At 51.6% G+C, this 20,801-nt stretch overlaps 3 protein-coding genes across 3 annotated transcripts; all 3 read left to right on the forward strand.

The window, feature by feature from the left end:
- Positions 1–2,080: 2,080 nt before the first annotated feature.
- Positions 2,081–4,312, forward strand: BJX68DRAFT_266669 (uncharacterized protein; the record flags this gene model as incomplete). Its single annotated transcript, XM_071045576.1, has 1 exon — positions 2,081–4,312. The coding sequence occupies one exon, from the start codon at positions 2,081–2,083 to the stop codon at positions 4,310–4,312; it is 2,232 nt and encodes a 743-aa protein (XP_070899329.1).
- An 11,456-nt stretch (positions 4,313–15,768) lies between these two features.
- On the forward strand, positions 15,769–17,864 carry BJX68DRAFT_266671 (uncharacterized protein; the record flags this gene model as incomplete). Its single annotated transcript, XM_071045577.1, has 6 exons — positions 15,769–16,108; positions 16,167–16,197; positions 16,257–16,333; positions 16,387–16,990; positions 17,050–17,131; positions 17,187–17,864. 6 exons carry the CDS (start codon positions 15,769–15,771, stop codon positions 17,862–17,864), a joined length of 1,812 nt encoding a protein of 603 aa, XP_070899330.1.
- A 363-nt stretch (positions 17,865–18,227) lies between these two features.
- Positions 18,228–19,403, forward strand: BJX68DRAFT_266672 (uncharacterized protein; the record flags this gene model as incomplete). The annotated part of the gene is made up of 1 exon (XM_071045578.1): positions 18,228–19,403. The coding sequence occupies one exon, from the start codon at positions 18,228–18,230 to the stop codon at positions 19,401–19,403; it is 1,176 nt and encodes a 391-aa protein (XP_070899331.1).
- Positions 19,404–20,801: the final 1,398 nt, after the last annotated feature.

The following is a 20,801-nucleotide window of genomic DNA, read 5'->3' on the forward strand; positions in this document are numbered from 1 at the left end:
AGTCTATCTTAAACCGAGACCGGCCGGGATTATGCGCTTTGCAGCGAATCCACAGGGTATCACCAGGCATCCGAGTTATATCTCCGCGGGAGGCACAATATCTGGAGCCCAACATCGCACAGGATCGGAGGCAGTGGCGAGAATGAACCGAAATTGGGGATCATGTAGCAAGTTACATGGTTTCTCATTATATGGTGGAGCCGTGAAGTATTTCGGTGACAAGGCCTCGTTGTGTTTTGCCAACTTGTCCGGTGGTTTGTTATTCGGAAGAGGCCACCTCCGGATACAACGTAGGACAATAGCAGCCGACAAATTTGACAATCCCAGGCGTAAAGAGGGCGCAGAGGATGACTATTCACTGTCAATACAGGGTAGACATTTGTCAGCAGTCTTCGTTCTTCGTATTAGTGGTGTCGGCATCTCTTACTGTGAACAGGGGATCTCCTTGTTGGTTTGAGCTGTGAGGCGTGAGGGATCGGATACCCAGCGACAACATGGGCTTCGCAGGCAACATCCCAATCCAGGTACTCTTGTCAGTTTGATGATGACTTTGCTCTTGAAAGTACCTGGTTATGGCTGCCCTTTTGAATGAACTAGAGTCATAAGCTGAAAGTCTAGCCCCTGGAATCCATCATTTGGATGAGTCAACGGCAGTGGAAGACCTCATTTGAGGAGTTATGTGAATGCTTGTGAAAAGAACAAAAGTTGCACTGGTTGATTTCGAGATTCACTCCAGTGGAATCAATTTCCGTGCATCGGAGGATTAGAGCACATGAAGACCACGGCGTCGAGTTCCAGACTCCCAAATTATTGGTCGCAATTTTTATTATACCCAGTCATGATACTATACAGGACTGCACAGTCGGCCGCGACAGGCCTGCGGATTTGGGGGCTTTTTCCCCTCGTAGTGCAGATTCTGCCTCGCCCAGCAGCGTTTGACTGGTCCGTCCAAGAGAGTTTAATGAAGCGATTGGCTGTCGTTGGTGGATAGAAATAAGCAAACATTTCGTGGAGTCATTCCTCAGCGTATATGACAGCAAGGCTGGGTTGCGCACCGGATTGCGATATCTGGGACTCCCTCTCCAAGGCAGAAAATAGCCAGGCAGAGGATACCGGTGGCTGGCTTTCCAGACTCGATCCTCGGACTTGACGGATTACCTCGGACTTGACGGATTAATCAAGCTGGTGCGAGGGTACTCCTTCTCATAAACGCGATCGGCATATGCAGGGGGACCCTGGCAAGTGGGACAGCCATGAAGCTGACACGTTTACGCGGACACCGATCCCAGATCCCTACCTCGTCCTCTTAACATCGACGATGAGGCTCTTCTGGCAAAAAATAGGCACGGAATCTCGGAGGTCTCCGGCCCTGGTCGCTTCCTGTAGCACAGAGGCCGGTTGTGCTGCGGATTCAGTCGGACTTAAGGCCACAACCCCTGTGCGCTAGACGGGCTAGTGGGCGGGATCTGAGGGAAGCCAAAGATCTACCGCGTGCAGAACATGATCTCGATTGTGGGGTCCATGACAAGATTGGGGCGAAGGATTACGACCAAAGGCTGAGACGTTCGGGTATCGTGAAGGATGTTGGGCAGATTTGGGCTGAGGGTCGAGTGAGATTTCAGATCTAGAGAGCAGTTTAGAAGATGCAGTGGCCTCGCTCTTGATCGCTCTTTCTTTCTCAGAGTCGTGGTAGTGACGCTCTTTCCCCGAATCAACCCCGTCACCGATGGCGCCCTCAGCATCCAGAACCCCACAGACAGTGACACCCAACAAGCTCGAGCGGGAGACAGCTCTGTCCGCTCTGTCCGTGCTTCTGGCTACACGAGAAATGCGAGAATGGGAAACATGTGGTCGCTCTGGCTGCGGCCCACCACTACGACAGTGGAACCCCAAGTCGGTGCACCTCCCTAGGGGCGATATTACCAGTATTATTAACCTTCTAGCCCAAGTAGGCGAATAGGCTCTATGATGCTCTTTTGGTCGTCAGTGCATTTAACCCCCATCCCCTCCCTTCGCATGGCCTGTTGCTCCGTTCCGGTTCAATTTCTAACCTCTGCTCTCAATACTTCGCTTTGCAGCCATGGAGAGTGCCGTCCCTCTCCTTGTCACCACGACTAACCTACACGGCCAGGACACGCTTGCCCCTCCTGATGCTGTACCTCCCGGTCCCCTCTCCCCTCAGACCCACGGGTACCCTGTCCACCCTTCGCCCCCGCCTGAGCTTGAAACCAACCCACAACTGACCAAAAGAGGCCTTGGTCAATTCCTAGACTACCGCAACCTGCTCGGCCTCCTCTGGATCGCACCAGCCATTGCTCTGTTGATCCTGAATTTCCAAGGCTACGTCATTGGCGCCGGTCTCAATTGCCTGGGATGCCACATCGACCCCTACTCGAGCGACCGGGTGCGAATCATGCAGCATCTCGACAGGACAAACCGTAATGTGCTGGGGGGCCTGCAGTTTGTTGCAAAGACATTGGAGGTCTGGTTCATGTATGTGGCTGTCAGCCTCGTCTATCGGAGCGTCCTCTTCCTGTCGGCAAAGGACCGACGACTCCCCATAAGCCTCCTTCTCGCCTACACCGAATTCTTGGACCTACTCTTTCTAAAGGATCTCGCCATGAAGGCCAGGAAGCTGGCTAAAAACAAAAGACATGCTGCAGGGTCTACGAAGCCGGTCTACCCAGCGATGGTTGTCTTCATGCTCCTGGTTACAGCGTTATCGACAATAGCCAACCTGATGGGTATTGCTACAGCCACCCTGGCCATTCCCTCACTGCAGTTCATCGATATCAACAGAAATGACTCCCTGGCATTTAGCGGGCTACTTGGTTCCACGCCTCCCAGGGTGGACGAAGCATTCCGATGTCCTGAAGGCCAGTTGGCTGCAGGGAACTACAGCTGCACAGCCCAATTCTACTCGTCCAGCCTGGATCAGCTGATCGAGTCGGCTGTCTCTACGATCTGGCAGGGAGCATACTATCTACCCCCCGTCTCCCAAGAAGGGAGACTGAGTTTCAGCCTCAACACAAGCGAGGACCAGAACGGAGGTGTTTGGTGGGTTCCAAACAGGCAGCTCCTTCGAGCATTCACCGAAGATGTGACCAACCTCTACGACTCGGCGTATAACCCCGACGGGCAGGATTATACCGTCTATCCTGATTCCCGTCGGTTCAGCCAGGCGCTGCAGGCGAAGCTGCAGCGCAAAGGGCCAGCCCTTGGCCTTGTGAGCGAGTGCAGCGTAGACCCGAAGCCGTATATTTATGAAATCTCCGAGGACAGGGAAATCCGTTGTTACTGGTGGTGTGGTGAGCAGGCGAGATGCATTCGCTGGGGCTCTGGCTGGGAGGAGAGCGCCCAGACTGCCTCGGTCGAGTTTACCATGCCAAACGATTCTGGCTCGCAATATGACATGAACGTCACCATCCATGAAACACCCATGGCCCGTTGGGTCCTCGACAACTGCTGGGCGCACGGGTCATGCCTCTGGGACCAGATCTTCCAAGAGCCCGCTGCAGCCAACGAATTCAACATCTCCGGCCCGCAGCTGACCTTTGTCTATTCAATGCCGGAGCACACCAACAGCACCATCTGGTGCTACAACGTCGCCCACCTCGGTTTCGCAGACTACATCTTGAACCCGAACCCAGATGACAATTTACTCGGCCTGATCCAGCTCAGCGTCCTAAACCCGCACCCAAGCGCGGACATCGAGTCCAACAACACAGCGGTAGCCGCTGTGCACCCAGACTGGGTCCTCGCAGCGTGGTCGGTAGACCCTGAGGGCCAGGTTGACCCTAACCGGGGCTCCATCGCTCGTTTCTCCAACGCCTTCTTAGCGATAACGGACGACGAGCAGCCTCCCAGCGCCATGGAAGACATGTTGTTCCGCAGAATTCACAGATGGGCCAGTGCACAGATCCTCTCTTTCATCAACTACAACACCGCCAAACTCTCAACGGCCCAGGAACGGCGGGAACAGGCCCAGCGCGTGAAAGGCGACCCTCTGCTCCATTCATTCCTTCCGTCTTGGGCAACGGTACAAGTCTGGAAATTCGGCATCGAGTCCCGCACCAGCATCCTCGGGGTAGTCGTCATGATCACCGGCATCGTCATCGTCCTCCTCACCACGATCCTCTGGGTCGAGCCGCCCAAGACGCCAACCGAGCTGATTGTGTCGGCGCTGGTTGCCGCGGCGGACGGGGCGCCGATACAGGTTGCGTATGATCGTACAGCGAAGGAGTTTCGGTACTCGGATTCGGAAGAGCAAGGGGTGGAGATTTCGACTGTTGTTGTGAGCCCAAAGCCTTGATTTCTAGGACGAGGGAGGCGACACGAGGAGTGATGGCAAGTACAATCATGGATGCTTCATCGTGATGACAAAAGCTGAGGATTCTGATTTATTCATGTTATGCTTTTTGGTTATGATTATAATGATAATTGCTTGATGCCTTAATAGATAAAGGACTATTCACTTTTTGATATACTTGTTATATAATTGAATTCTACTCTCATCTTTCTCATCTAAAAAAATGCCATGACACCTATGGCTGGTGGTTGTTGTCTTGAGCTTCCTTATTTATTCCTGGTTTTTGTGGCTTGTAAGCAGTCTCTTACTCTAGTCGGAGGAGTACCCTTGAGTGACCGAGTTTGAGACCGAGGGCTCAGATCTGCGTGATTAGGAGGCTCAGTGGTGCCATGCGCAGGGGTGGAGCACTGTAGGTGCAATTCCCGACCCCAGAATAATGTACTCCGCCAAGTGCAGAGCTATAGCTGCAGTCTGTGGAACGCAGACCGGACTCTGAACTGGGCAGTCCGGCCAAGGAGAATCTCGGACGTGGCTCTCACCCTCATCATCGGTGGTATGTTTCTCGTGCTTTCTTATTCTGCTTCTTCTTGTTTTTCTTTCTTTCTTCTCTCTCTTTTTTTTTTTTTCCGACTTTGCATCGCTTGATCAGGAGCTTTACTGGGGTGTCGATCGTGCTTGATCAGCGGGAAGAGGAACAATTGCCTGTCACGGTACAGGAACAGGGCAAGGCACCGGAGCTTTAAAGGGCGGGTGCCTGGAGTAGTGGCCCTTGACCACCTGATATGTAGAAACAAAGCTTCTTGATACGGGACTGAAAGCGGCCATTTGTGGCGCTATTATGTCAAGACATTATTATCGGTGGCTTACCCAGTGCTGGTATGAGGTATCGTGTTTTCCCAAATGCCAACCCAACCCTACAAGGACCATAATAGGCACCGTTCTGTGACTGCCGTAGGTTTTGGGAAATAGTAATCATCGGATACGCATTCAACAATCAACAACAAACCACGGTCTTGAATGAGGCTATATGCGAGCTCAAGGAAATAAGGAGTTTGCTGTAATACGAGACCTCAGCCATATAATCATTCACAGGTGCGCGCAGCTTATGGGCTATTTATCCCTTGTCAGACCTTCCTGCGCGCAGTCCCCTGATGGTCCCGGTCGTGCGTAGGGGCAAATCAAACACAACCGCTTAATGCATCTGCTTGAGTTGAAGCGGAAAAGGAAGGGCCCAACCCAGCACTTCCTTGAATCTCACTCTTGGAGGACGAAGAAGGGAGTTTGCTGAGCACTTTGTTGATTTTCGCTTCAGAATCGGTTCCCCAGAGGCGCCTGACTTGGTTCCAAAAAGGACCAAAGTAGTATAACTAGGCTTATGGGCCCTAGCTGGGCGAAATAACGCCTTGACTAGGTCTGATCACGAAGCTGGTTAGCTACATACACATCCCTACAAGTCTTACTAGGTTAGAAAATGCCGTATGTAGGTATCCTTACAAGCCTATAGCCTTTACCTCTTTATACCCTTCTAAATACCCTAGTAAACAAAAAAGAAGACCCCTAAACCTAGTAGTTAGGGTGGTTAGGATAGGTTTAGGGGTCTTCTTTTTTATTTACTAATTATTAATCTTTAATAAGTAAGGACTAAGTATTATAATAGCATTTACCTCATTAGTAGCTAAGAAAGTGGGACTACTAAAGTAGGGACCATAATAGCCTACTTTTTTAAGATAATAAGCTAATAAAAAGCTTCCCCGACGACACAGTTTACCAAGCCAAAGCTAAAGAGAGCAGACAGGAAATGGTATCCAAAGACTTAATCATTACACCAGCTCTAGCACCAGATGATAAAATAATAATAGGCCAAATCACTTCGGGTCTTATATAGTATTGACAGCCAGGTCTGTGGAAGGCGATACTTTAACCAAAGAATAGAATGAAAACCTTATGATGCATAATCTCGCGGGTATAATGGCACTGAATCTTGAAGCAGTAATGGATTGTTTTCCTCCCCTCTGCGGTTGACCCTACTCAGGGCATAGATTGTCAATTCCCTTGCCAATCCTCATCGTTGAACCAATCATTGTGATGTTCTGTTACTGAGTTTTCCTTGTTATTCTGCGAGTTCTTACCATCGAGTGACTCGGTGTGAAGCTTCTTCACCACCCTTTCACCAACATCACTTGAGATTTCATCTCTGTCCTCATCCGAATTCTGTTCTCCGGGCAGGCTAGCATCCTGCCACCGGTGATGTTGAGCTGGAGATGGCTTGTGCTGGTGGAAAAGGTCTGGATGGACATCTGGGCGAATATCTTCTTCCGGAAGGTTTAGATAGTCCAACTTGAGTTCCTGACTTCCTCCAAACATGTCGCCCATCTGATCTTCCTCTTCATATATCCCGTCCCTGTTGTTGGCTTTTGGTGTTCCGTCGGCCTCCCCTTCTTCGAAGTCGTTTCCTTCATAATTGCCTTCATAAACTTCTAAAAGGTCTCTCTCTGTTTGGTTATTGGCATTGGAGTCTTCGGGATCGACATCCGAGTTTTCAAGACTCGGTGCAGCTGCCCGTCCAAATAATGTCAACTGTATCCCCAAAATGGTGGCAAATATCTACGTACCAATCGGTAGATCGAGGAATGATTCGAGCCCCGGCCCAGCGCTAGGCTTTTCAACATCCCCAAAGCCACGCATTGATATTCCACGACTTCGCAGCTGCAGCGAAAGATTAGTAAATCCATTAGCTAGGCTAGCAAGAAGACGGTGAATCACACCTTTTCTGTTGTTTCATCCCAGTTCATCGGGCGGTTGCCCAAGGCGCCGCTCCTCTTTTATGACAGCATAGCATTAGTTATCAATTGGCCGCATCCGACGTAGAGGAAAACATACTTTTAACTCCCGTATTCTTTCCGCCAGTTGTGCGTCTACTGCAATAACCGCCTTGTCGAAGAATTTTCTCATTGTTAGATTCTTGGTTGCTTCCCTCCAGGCACTGGGAGTGGTCAGGCCATTGATCCCCCCAGGATGTTTGCGCATTCTAACCGGTTGTTCGGTGGCCATAATTTCCAGCATCGACCTGAACACGCGATAAGCATAATCTTGATTTACAGTTTTATCATCGGCGGTTCTGGTTGGACCAGATTGATTCCCGCTGAGCGAGTGATATGCAATTCTGCAGGCCTTCACACGAGTCGCCGAAGGACTGAATGCAAGCTGTTTTAGTTCAGGCAGCTGCTCCATGGCCCGTTTAATAACCTATAAAAACGGAACAAAATCAGCAAAGAAATGTAAAAGGATATGGTGAAAGTGGCTGGTTACTTCAATTGATATGGCCCCTTGTGCACGCTGCGAGATAAAAACAAACGAAAAAGAAATAAATGCTGGTTAGTCCTATATTTCTGCGAGAAAGGGAGGGGAACAGTCTGCTCACCTTCGGCACAACAATACTTTCGGTGTTCACTTCCCCCTTAGTCCGACTCTGAATAGTGATATTAACGCAAAGTCCATAATGCCAATAGATCGGTGGCAATCTTACATAGCGGCCAGCTTTGGGCGGAAATCCTACGATCGGCATGCGGTTCTCTCGGTGCCGAAACCAGAGGTTGACGAACCGTTCGACGAACATGGGGTACATCTCCGTCGGTTTGTCGAGCATATTCACATATTTCAGTAGCCAGTCCAGGACGTTAGAAGGGCGGTCCTTATCGTCCTCCCGGTTATTCTCGAAGATGCGCGAGCGCTCCGCGTAGGGGACGATCGCGCCATCCACTTCAGGCTCTTTGAATGAGCAGATGCGGAGGTATCGAAGACGGACCCGATCGCACCCGTTAAAGGCCTCGTACGTACTGGAAGTGAGTTCATCTTGCTTGGGATGCGCCCGGGGAGCAAATCGGGTGAATTCACTCAGGTAGATGCCTGTTCCATTCAACCACAATGGGTTATCTAGGCGTTCTATGGTCTTGTCGTAATGAGGGTTTGTGGTTCGGTCCAGCCACACTCGGGAGAGAAAGACACCAGTGCGATGCAGCGGGGACAGGTCATTCCAGAGCCAGTTGTTGCAGGCGAACTGTTCATCCTGAAAGATATAATTCCGGAATCCGTACTGGAAGAGACGGAACTCCAGATACGGAGGGGGCCGAAGGGCATACAGCCGGAAAAGATGGTTGCCGGCTTGCTCAGCTGCTGCGTAGTACCGGTGAAGTCTCTCTAGCACTTTTGGGTCTGCGCCACGGTCAGTCATTCGAAGGGAAGCACAGATAAGAGAGACGGCCTACCGGTGTGCCAGTAGTGAGACCCAGCGGATACCACGCAGCGCTCCGGCCTCACCTTGTCGAGGAGCTCTGGGGGGGTCGAGCCACGGGAGCCATGGTGTGACAGTTTGAGAACCTTGACAGGACCAAGGTTGCTCCCCCATCGGGTGGCAAGCTTCTTCTCGATTGACGCTACGGCATCCCCCATCCACAGGGTGGACACTCGCACGTTCTTACTCGCCCCTACCCATACTACGGCAGTGGCGATCGATGTGAGATTCTGCAATGTCTGCAGTAGCTGCGTCTCCTTAGGTTTGTTTTGAACGCGCGAGCCTGTCTGTTCTTCCTCATCATCTGCCGCATCATCTCCTTCCTCATCGTTGGCGTTTCTGGCGTTTCTGCCAGTTGCCTCGCCAACCACCCCGTTGACATTGGCATTTCTGAAGAGCTCATTAAGTTCTGGTTCCTTTCCTTCACCGAGGAGCATTCCTTTGATTCCTAGGCAGAGTAGTCGAGGCATTGAGGACGGTTCCATAAGAGCCAACGCATCGTAGATCGAGACGCCATCACCCTGGCCAGTTTTAAGCGGCCTTAACCTGGGGTCACGGGTACCAGTGAAGAAGTCCATCCCTAGGACGAGATGAGGGTCTAATTCAAACGGACCCTCGCCATTCCCACTGTATCCTGCTAACCAGAACATTGGTTCGTCCTCGCTCGCATCTCTCAGACACACATGGACACCGCTGATTCGCTCTCCACGGCAGTAACCATCTTTTCTGCCGGCTAAGAAATTGCTATGATGGCCGTGCATCTTGGGCTTGTCTAGAAATTTTCCAACTTAGCCGGACCGAAGGTGCAACCGCGAGTGAATATCATTGCCCACATACCAGTTTTAGGCTCCCAGTTAGGACAATACAGAGTGGTATATTGCTGCGGCTCTGTTCCCGGAAGGGCACGCCAACACCGCAATTCCCCCGTCCGGAACCCCTTAATGAAGTAGCACATCGCACCGGTGTAATGGTCCTCGTCCCAGTGGGTGATGACCCAGGCATCGAAACGCAGCCTCAGGTTTCCATTCTCCCGATAGCGCTCGTCCAAGGTGTAGAATCTCGGGATATCAGCCATAGCCAGTTCGATGGCGCGGCAAGCTTTCTCGCCCGAGGCAGAGCGCATGGAGCTGTCATTCCCTCCATCGATAAGGACGGCCCGTTCCAGGATTGATTCCCCTCCGGTTCGCTTCAGTAACACGTGAATGGAGCACTCGCCATTCGGCACACCGACTTGGATAGTTTCCGCGTAGTACGTTCCTTCTGGCATATTTACACAGTGGTTTCCGGCTTGGTCGATCGTCTTTCTTTCTCTCTCTGCGACCTCTGCGAAACCGCTGGCGCTCAGCATCGTCTTGTAAGGTGGCTCCTGGAGTTTCTGGAGGAAGCATGAATTATCAGGATCTGGCCAGTGATTCCCACCGCAAAGCAAATGAAAAGGAATGGGCATTTACGTACCAGCATGGTGGCAAGACCCAGCGCATAATCGACATGATCATTGTGGATGAACGAGGCCTGCCTGCCATACGCAGCGCCCTGGATATTTTCACTCGTAATTTCTTCATAGTGGTCTTCTTGACTCTGGCTCTGTGAGCTGTCAAATCCCCCTTCCATTTCCATTGCTACCTTTCAAGGACGATAAATGCCAAAAAAAAGGTATCTCACGGGTCTGATGAGGCCTGCATTAACCGAGCAAGTGGTTGATTCCATCCTTCCCAGGCGGACTTGCTAGGAGTTTTAGCTCCCATCCTGCTCGCGGTTAATTTTTCTGGTTTCGTTATCATTCCGACGCAGAACTGCCTAGAACCGCATGTCCTCTCAGCTGATCAAGACCCCAATATTCAGCTGCCCATCTTCGTCGGGAATTCTTTCCTTGCCACCTCAGGATTGCGATTGCCGTTGTTGCGGAAATCACATCCACGGGGGTAGAAAAAGCCCCGTAAAAAGGGGGCAACAGTGGCCAGACCTTTCGAGGGCCACGGAATCCTGTTTCTCCTGTCGCCTGATTTCTCCTGACGAGCCCTGGGCTGCCTTTAGCGGCAGGGGATGCATGACAAGCGTCGGGGTGGTGTTGCGCAGCACAACTTCAAATTTCGGCGTGTGCCATTTTACAGTATTTTTCATTTTTCAAAATACAATCGCGCGGACAAACATTCAGATCCAAGCAGAACGACCAACAAAGAATAAAAGCATTTACCAGCCCAGCCAACTCACAAACGTATCCAGGATAGCCGCGGATCTATCAGAGGATTAGCAGACGCGCATATGTGTCGACAGGAACGGGATCCTTACGCTTTAACCACAGGTCCAAGCAACACGTCGCCCAGAATGTCAACGGGACCCCCGATTTCTATTGGCTTCGACACGGTTGACGAATGGGTGATCTTGGATGCATACTCCAGATGAGCCGTCGTCACATGGTTCATATAGTCCCGCGAGTCCCCGAGGCCATGGTTTCCTGCTTGCTATCAGAACGAATATCCTTCCAACACTCTGGACAAAGAAAAAACCTAAACATACCAACGGTATCCAAGCGGAAAGAGAGATCATGCAGGTTATACATGACCTGCTCCGTCTTGCGACTCTGCGGCTTCAAAGTTTTCATAGGCTCCCACACCGCATCCGTCAAGGCACAGCTACTGAGCACCAACGACAATCCGAACTTCGCTGCGCCACCCCCAAAACTCGGGAAGGGCACCTTCAAGTACAGTCGATCGACAGGCACATCGGCTGGCCGGGCCGTTTGGCGTCGCCCATAACAGTCCTGCGTGTAATCCCGATACCCACCGGGCTGGTCGGAGAATTGCCAGCAGAGGCGGATTTCGTCACCGTTTTTGATCTGCTCAGGCGAGGGCCCCTGGGCCTTGATGATGCGCCAGTACGAGGGTTCATCGCTAGAGGAGATGGCTGGGAGGAAAACGCCCTGTGCGTTGCGGTAGACGGTCAAGACGCAACGTTTGGTGGCGGAGTGCTCGTTGTTCTGGGATGTGATGCAGACCAGGGAGTCATGGCCGATCTATTCAGGGAGTTAGTACGTGCTAAGTGTAGATATGCAGGCGCATCTCACGCTTTCACCATGTGGAACCTCCAGGCTCCAGAGGGTATGCTTGAAATACTCGTCCTTGACGGTTCCTACTTTATCCCACGCGGTCGGCTCATTGACAGCTTGGGTGGTTGCGGGCACTGGGTCTCCATTGCCGTCGAGGGGCTGGTACTCGGTTGGTTGGAAGAGGATGGGTGCTTGTGTCCTGCACGGTAATCATTAGGCACTGGCAGTTCTTGCTGTGTGTATAAGCTAAAGACTTACCCGGATGGGAAAAAGATGGCATCCTTTGTCACGAGCTTGGATTCCACACAGAAATTTGTCATATCTGTCACCATTCGAAAACATGATGGATCGTATCTAACGTTCTCTTTCATTTGAGGCGCGGTCATACTCGTGGTGAGCGATGTTTTCCGGGGCACCGGAGGGTGCAGCGGGTCGTGGCCAAGGTATGTCGGGATCTGCTAGTGTCAATCATCATGGCCGGGGCGAGATTGCTCCGGATCAGCTCTCTACGCACCTCGCTTCCCATAATTTTAGTCATAGTCGGAGTGTTGGCCACCAACCTGAATCGTGCATCCAGTGTGCGCGAGTCAGGCACCACAAGGTATTCAGACAGCTTGGGTACAGCTTGCATAAACCACTGTTTCACCTGGGTGCAGTTTGGATGCTGGGCGATGACATCCACCATGGACACAAGCTCCGATTGCTGTGGTAGGTATCAGAGTGGTCCATTCTACGAGTCCTAGAGAAAGGGACACATACATCGATGACTCGCCAGTTATTGAAGTCTGCCACTGATGTGCACCATTCGGGGGGACTAGAACAGACGTTAGAAAACCCGTACATTCCAGACGGACCGGAAGGAAGGGATTACTTGGACGCTAAAAGTGTGTTTCCTCCAGTAGCCTCAAATGACATATTCTCCCGTTGATTCAGGTTGCTCTTGACGTGCTCCTTACCGTCCTGCGTCTCATGGGATGCTTTCACGCTTCCGCCCACCCCGAAAACCTGTGGATTGCGTTAAGTGAACAGTCCGCCTGGTTCTCAAGACATGTGAAACACATACAGTCTGCACTGCTACTCCGACTTCAGCCTTGAAATCATCTTTGGACTTCTCTTCGGTGGACGTTTCCTTCGCGTCTGTGACTTTTGTGGTCTGCAAGCAGCCTCCCAGGACCGCCTGCTGAACGAATAAATGACCTGCCGCTGCTTAGAACTTGCACTGATGGGAGTAGGGCAAGACCACTTACCGAAATCCGCGCGCAACTTCCGCAAGTCATTGATCTAATGCCTTTGTTAGACGGAGGATGGAAGAGAAATATTAAAATGGCGGGGTATCCACATTTTTGGTTTTCTGGATTTTCTTGATAGCATTCTTCAGGTCTTCTGTCGGTTCGAGATCATCAGAGTGGAGATACACCGTGACACGAGGAAACTGCGAACGATAAGTCTGGGACGCGGATATAAAACGCAGCCTCGAATAGCATACCTTATAGCTTGCCATCATGCGCTTCTGGGTTGCCTTCTCGGTCTTCTTCTCACTGTCAGATGAGGATGCTGCGACGCCTCCTGTAACACCCACGGAGTTTCCTCCCCAGCCCCCAGATCTATTCTTGTCAGTACGCCCCTATATTAAGCTGCAGCTAACTCCTTCACTCACACGCTAACCTCCAGGGAGGACTTGCTAAAATGGTTTGTGGCCATCGACTCCTGGAATTGATGCACGAGGCTCACGACTTCGATTTTTGACCGATCATTGACTTGAAACGAGGGAACTGCACCGACCTTGTTCGGGAGCAGATTTGATATCTCTTTCGCAGATGTTGCGGGTGGCCCAACCGCCGTAGCTTTTTCTGGATTTTCCTGGGGCTTTTCCTGGGGTTTTTCGCCGTCCTCGACTGGTTTTGTGTTTTCCTGCACTGGCGGGATTGGTTCAGTTACATCACCACTCTCTCCAGTCTCTGCCGGGGATTCAGTCTTATTTTCTTTCTCTTTGGCTGGTTTGGCTGCATCCGCAACGGATCGACGGCTCTTCGTCGGAGCTGGTGGCACAGGTGGTAGGTTTAGCCCTTGTCGCAGCTGGAAGGCCGCCTTGGGAGCTTTCTCGAGCATATTCTGCGCAAAGTTTATGCGCCATCCGTACATCAAGTTACAGTTCCGGATCACCGAGTCCCAGTCTCGTTCCGTCATGGCGCTTGTGTATGTTTTCACGTTGGCATTTGAAACGGCGAATTTGGCCGCATCTAGCTCCTCTTTGATCTCCAGTGCGGTTCGGTCAGCCTTCAGCTCCTCTGCGCTCCGGTCCGTGAAGGATAAGTCTGGTCGCAACTTCTCCATCGCGGCTTTTACCTCTTCCGATGCGCCATGGAATCTGGGCTTCTCTGGCCTTGCCGTGCTGTGGAAGAGAATGGGGATAATAGGGGTCCTCTCCCGGACTATCTGGACGTCCTGCTACAGTTAGGGTTTCTGTCCGCAGATATTTGAGTGGTTTCGTGGACTAACCGTCATTTCGAGATACTCCGTCAGGGAGATCTCTTCGCCGACGGGCGTGCCATCCGCGACACAGAATTGATCGATTTCGGGGTTTACAGACCTGTGAGCCTATTAGCATCTTCGGTTGACTGGGGGGATGAAGAGGAATCGTACATGTCTTTAATCAACTTCCTCACCTCGCTCATTACCAGCGCAGACGGGTTTTTATCCTTCATCGATCCAGAGTGCATTGTCCCGGCAGTCTTCTCTTTTCCGTTCTCGATCCGAATAAACTTGAGAGTGAAAGGGGGCTTGGTTAGAATACTAGTCAGTGGCTCAGCTGGTGCGGCGCCACCAATAATATACAGCTTGAACGCGACATCCTAGATTCTTGCGTTAGACATAGATGCGGCACTCGAAACGATAGATGAGAAAAAGACTAATAAAACCCACATCAATTGCAGGTCGTTTAGCGAGAGATGCAAAGTAGTCATTGATGGAACTGTCGTCTGCCACCACCGCACCAACCTCGTTACAGAATCGAAATTCTCCTTGGCTGGATCCATCATCAGTTCAATTCCAACGGGAAGCAGGATAGCGATATCAATCCTTACATTTTGCTCTTTACTTTCATCGCTGTCCGAACCTGCGCCAGGGTTGTCTCGAGTCGGAAGGACACCACGTCCGTCCTAGGTCCATGTTAATACCATAAAACCTCTTTCTCTAAAAACTAATGTGCGGTACGCTTACCCCTTTATCATAATTGAAGCGACTCCCGTGGCCGCGGCTGGTTTCAGAGATACATCACCAACCGACTTGGGGAGCGGCTTCTCGTTACCCTTGGCCACGGACTCTGTGCCTTTGGTGGTGGACTCCGGCAGTCGGAAAACTGTCACCGTGAATGTCTGGATGCGAGAGACTGCGGCGCGCAATATCTTGCTGGGGGCTGTCTTCTGCGTTGCATCGTTACTGGTGGGTGCGGTTTTCGATGCTGTCGTAGGAGCGGTAGTACTCGTAGAAGCTGCGGGCCTATTGATGCCGGTCAGTTGCTGTGGTTGCAAGAGTAAGGAAACGGCATACGCAGGCTGCGCGGTATCCTTAGAGTCTGTCATGTCGTTTGACGATATTAGTTTGCGACACTCTTTTGACGAGAGTTCACTCTTTGCGCTTAGTACTTGGGACCCGTGAGCCTTTTGACCATCCACTGTGAAGCTCGCCTATCTTGGTCAATTTCTTGCTCCTGTCGGTCTCGAACGGGGGCGAGATTACAACTTGTATTATTGAGAGGGCGAAACACACATTTACGGGAAGGCGAGTTGCAAAAATACACCGGTTCTTCCAAAATTAGATTGCAGGGTGGTTAGCCGCTACTGTTCGGGTGACGGGAAACGAGTAATTATCAGAAGGGGCTAATTTTGCAAAGTGCGGAAACCTAACCTCGACGATTCCAGGCGTAGCTGAACGGTCGAGACATCCGGGGATATCACGAGGAGAAGTGCAGTCTGTTGAAGTCTTTCTTGCCGAGCACAGGGAAATGACAAAGAAAGCAGGTTTACCCGATCCTTCACATACGTATATAGACCAAACGCCCTACCTGTTAATCCACGTCCACACACCCATTCTGCAAACGCCGGATCGAGCGTCTCTCTCAAAATGGTCGGGTTGTTACTGGTTCCCTACAATGATAGCATGCGCCTCGGCCAGGGCTATGACTCCTTTCTCCAGGAGGCCCGCGCTGATGGCGCCGTCACCTTCGGCAAGGAGCGTATCTCCCGAACGACCGTCGATGACACGGCCAGCATATCGCAGGTGGTCAGCTACTCGTCCCGGTTCGTGGAGAAATTGTCCGATATCACGCAGTCGATGAACATCTCTGCGGGAAACTCCATTAAGAGTGGCACTATCGAGGTGTCGGGCAGCTCGTTGTCTGTTGATGAAGCCAAGTTCTCATCGTCAGATATCAATGCAGTCGTGTCGGTGAAAGTGATTAATCGTGAGTCTTCTTGATCGTTGGGTGGGCTTCGAGCACTTCACTAATTAAAGACCGGCAGAGACGACAACGATTGTTGATTCAGCAAAATTGTAAATAGCCAGTACCCCCAGATACTACGGAGCTGCTTAACTGATATCGCTTGGTGCAGTAACGAGAAGCTTTGCAAATTCGAAGATATGAACTCGGAAATCTTCCACGACTATTACGGGGACTCATTCATCTCTGGTACGTCCCGCTCTAATCACAATCACCGTCAAAAGATACTCATTTCCTCGCAGGGTTTGTCGAAGGAGGCGAGCTCCATGGGATCGTTTCCGCCCGAGCCCTCGACCGCAGCAAAAAAAGCTCTGTCGAATCTGCCCTAAAGAGCGCCATCAACAGCGCTGCCGACAGCAAGGACTTCACCCTGTCGACATCTGGACTGACAAGTGGCGTCGACTCCGCCCTGAGCGCATCCGAGACCACCATTTCCGTCAACTGGATGGGCGGTGGGCAAATCAAGAGTGACCAAGATGAATGGACGCTGCAAGAACTGTTCAGGGCCGCTGCTGCGTTCCCAGCGCGCGTCAGCAAGACTCCCAAACGGACGCATGCGATTCTGACCAAGTACGACAATAACCTGAGCTTTCTGTCCTGGGCGCAGCCGCGGCAGATTAAGATTCCGCAGTACGATAATGCCTATGCCTATGCGAGGGAATTGCTAGATATGTACATGTCATACAAGGGGCATATGGCGCTCGTACAGGATACACTGGCCAGTCCAGATAAGTTCCGGAAGAATGATGCCGTGGATGCCATTGACGTGAGCATCAGTAGTCTTGCCACGACCCGAAAGATTATCAGGGCCGAGATGTCGACTATTGTGGAGGATATTGATAAACTGTGAGTGCAAATATGCACCCATTTTGCTTCCCACTTGGTTACTCAAACTCCGGTTGCAGAGACAAGAACCCCTCGCGCGCAAAAATCATCGAGGCCGAATCTAGGGTCACCGCGCCCGAGCTCTGGGCTGTTCGACTTCCGGTAAATTTCCCTATCATCCTCCACCGACTGCTGTGGATACTAACATCCCGGATAGGTCAAAATATCGGACGAGGTAACAAACAGTGCAGAAGCTGTACAAATGATCGAGAATGGTCTTCTCCAATTCTCGTTCGAGGGCGGGCTCCCCGAAGCAGAGCCTCCAGCTCCAAAACCAGATCCCATCAAGCAAGCCCTTGAAGAAACAGTAGCATCTACACAGGCCGAATGCCTCAAGCTAGCCGCAAAGGTCGCCGAAACCGAGCGATCTCTCGCGAGTACGCAAGCCGAGCTTTCCAAGGCGCAGGCCCAGCTCGAATCAGCCCGAAAGGCCCAGGAAGTAGCCATAGTCGACCACCGAGTAGCACTGGAGGCTGCACAGCGCCAAGTCGAAGCAGTCAAAAACGACAAAGAACACGTACAGTCCGCCCTCTCCCGACTTGAAGGGTATGTGAGCCACCCGGCCAACGGCCCCGTGTGCATTATCGGTATCAGTTGGGGCGGCCAGTTCTACCACCACGTCCAATCCGTGAGGGACCGAATACACTACCTGATTGTCAATAATGAGGAATTTAAGATCACCAATGGTGTCTGCGAGCACGACCCTATTTATGGCACCCGCAAGTGGCTAGTGGTGGTCTATCGCTTTACGGAGAGCTCCAGGAATGGACGGATCAGGATACTTGTCGGGTTGGAGGATAACATGACACGGTTTGATGCACTTGACTCGTCATAAGGCACTTTTTCCTCAGGTGTAATTTAGATATACGCTGGTAATGAGATTAAACGTGGTGAGGTCCTAAGTGTGTATATTTGTTGAGGTGCAGGGCAGCTAGTTCATAACTTCCTCCTCCTGTTAACTCTCTCTTTCAGCCATATGTCAATTTTAGTCCTCTACCTGCACCATCATGGCGTTAGTACATGCCGTCGCTTTTGCCCATATAAAACCCGGGTCGTCTGCTGAGGTAATGAGGAGACTTAATTCATATTCTTATCATGCCCCTGTGGAATTTAAGAGCAGCAGCAGGAGATTGAGAATGCCGAGGCCGAGGGGGAATGGGCCCGCAGTAAATATACCAGCGAACAGCTCTATACTCTTATGGAAAGCAGAGTGAGCACCCTATTCCGCCAGACATTTTTGATGGCTGTGGATATGATCAAGACCGTCCGTCGTGCCATGGACTTTGAACTCTGCCTGCGACAGCCTAGCCAGAGTAGTAGTATTGCCTCGATTGCTAGTTCGTGGGAGACCTGCCGTGATGGGTTGCTATCCGGCGAGACCTTGGCCATTGAACTACAGAAGCTGCAGACAGTCTACGAGACCACTCCACGCTCCGACTATGAGATGTACCGGACCCTCTCACTGCGAGAGATTGACCCTCGTGCATTTCTCCAACTCCGCGAAACTGGACACGCGAGCTTTGAGCTTAAGGAGTCACTATTTGACCGAGACTTTCCAGGGCACTACTGCCGACGGCTAATGGAGACAAAGGTCTATTTCCCGGGGCTATCAGGGTCCATGAGCTGCACGCTAACCCTTGTGGAAAACAAATACCGAATTTCCACGACAGAGTCCAGCTATGGAGAGCAAAAGGCCGAGGACTTCCGCACCGACAAAATCCCCATCCAGTCCGTCGCTGCTACAAAAACCACCGCTGGTGGCAACGGAAAGCTTGACCCTGCTTTCTATTATTTGAACGAATATTTCCCCTTCGAGGGAGCTGGCGTTATATCCAAATGGGCAATCGAGCTAGCCAACGAACTTCGCCAAAGGGATTATTCCACCATCAGTGACATCGAGATTGATATCACGTATAGCGCGCTTGCCGGCGGTAATAGACAGGCAGCGCTGACGGCTGCCGCTCAGGACTTGCAGAAGGGGCCGAACATCGCCTCCATTGACCTGCTGAGCGAGCTTGAAGGAGACGGTGAGGACGACCCGGCTAGATTTACCGCTGGCGAAATCCTTATTCCTGGGTTCCCAAAGCTTCTCCCTCATATAACGTCTCGCGGCACAACGGCGATCAACAGTGTGGAATTGTACCTGAAGTCGAGGGCTGCCATTCCGGAAGACCTCACGGCTATGGTGAATGGCAAGCCGCTCGAGGGAAAGGATCCGCTTGGTGATTTCATTGTTTGCTCTTTGGAGGATTCATTTGACATTACCGAGACGTGGACTGTTAAGCTTGAAAGTGGCGGAAGTGGATGGGAGCAAGTTCTTGCCGAAGCGTGGCTGCTTATAGGCTATTCAGTTACCGACCTGGTCAAGGAATAAGCTGTCAGAGTCTGTGCCTTTTCTTCTGTATGCAAGTTGCTTGGATTGGTTCACCAGAGGGGCACCAAGACTGTTCTATCAGTTGTATTTGTCTGCTTAGGACTGTTGAGTCTTGAGGTGTTCTTAGATTAGATAGCAGTAAATAATCAGAGCTACCCCTGTGATAAGGGAAGGGGGATACATGGATATATAGCTGAGGCCTTTTTCATTCCATTTTTCTGATAGACAGGAAGAGCCAACACATAGTAGCTGCCCCTCCTCTTAGATTCGGCTCCCTCTTTTACCCAAGTTCACTAGTCATTTTTGGCACTCAACCTCATCACAAACTTATTCCACTGTATGAGCCAGAGGCAGTTCTGCACCGGTAGACGATGGTTGTGGGCTGGGCCATGGTAGAATCGGATGTCAAAAAGATTAATCCTCATTTCCCAACAAAATGGAAAGGCGACGATGAACCTTCTTGCCTGCTTCCTGATCCCCTACCACATTCCTGAGTCAAACATCCCGTCCGGGTTTTCGCTCTCCCTTTTGCTTTCTTCTGAGACCAACGTTCGCGCCAAAGACGTGCCCAAGGCGGCGATTTCCGTCCTCTCGTTCGTATGGACTGAAGAATTCTCTCCTTTGGTTGCGTTACCGGCCTCTTGCCACGAGGATGCTTGGCAGAAGCTGAAACGTGGGGCACCCCGTGTCCGAGAGCTCATCCCCCATTCCCTCTAAACGAGCATCAAGATGGACTAGCAAGCTGGCTACGCTTCGCTTATTGGCTCCAAGCTTCCGACTTCCGACGTGCACATCCGATGTGGATAGACAAGAAAGAGGCGTCTCGCGTAGCTGCCCATCAACCTGTCAGCCAGAGAGATGAACCAGCGCCAAGCGCCATGACCCTGGGCACGCGCCTTGCGAGCAGACACGGCAAGCTCTCTCGGTAAATGTACATACCAATAGCTGCGCCTGCCTCGGTGGAAATGCCATTGGGCTCTCCTTGGCGAGGATGAAATAAGATGTGAGGAGCTTACTCTGCCAAGAGTGAGCTGCAGCCGCGGTGCTTGATCATGCACGCGTGGTTTCGAATCGAGTCATGCTTGTTCGGAGAAATGGAAGGGTTGTAAGTTGTGATGGAGTGGCAGGGTGGCAGCTGCCAGCAGCTGCAATCCCCACAAACCTGCAAAGGCTAAATCCTCCCCAGCTTGTCATGTCAAAGGCTAAGAAGGAGAGGCGAAGATCACACGGAGGGTGTACTGACTCGAGGTTTCCCTCCCCACAAAGCATCCCTGGTCACAGGGTGAAGCGAATTGTGGGACCATCGCCACTGGATTCTGGAGGAAAAGAGTCGACGACGGAGTTGCGGGGTTGGCAAATGCGGGGTCAGGCCGCGCTTGGCTTTTTTCTCCCCCTGCA

Source organism: Aspergillus pseudodeflectus (assembly GCF_044049435.1).
Source record: "Aspergillus pseudodeflectus strain CBS 756.74 chromosome Unknown BJX68scaffold_20, whole genome shotgun sequence".
Lineage (NCBI taxonomy): Eukaryota > Fungi > Ascomycota > Eurotiomycetes > Eurotiales > Aspergillaceae > Aspergillus > Aspergillus pseudodeflectus.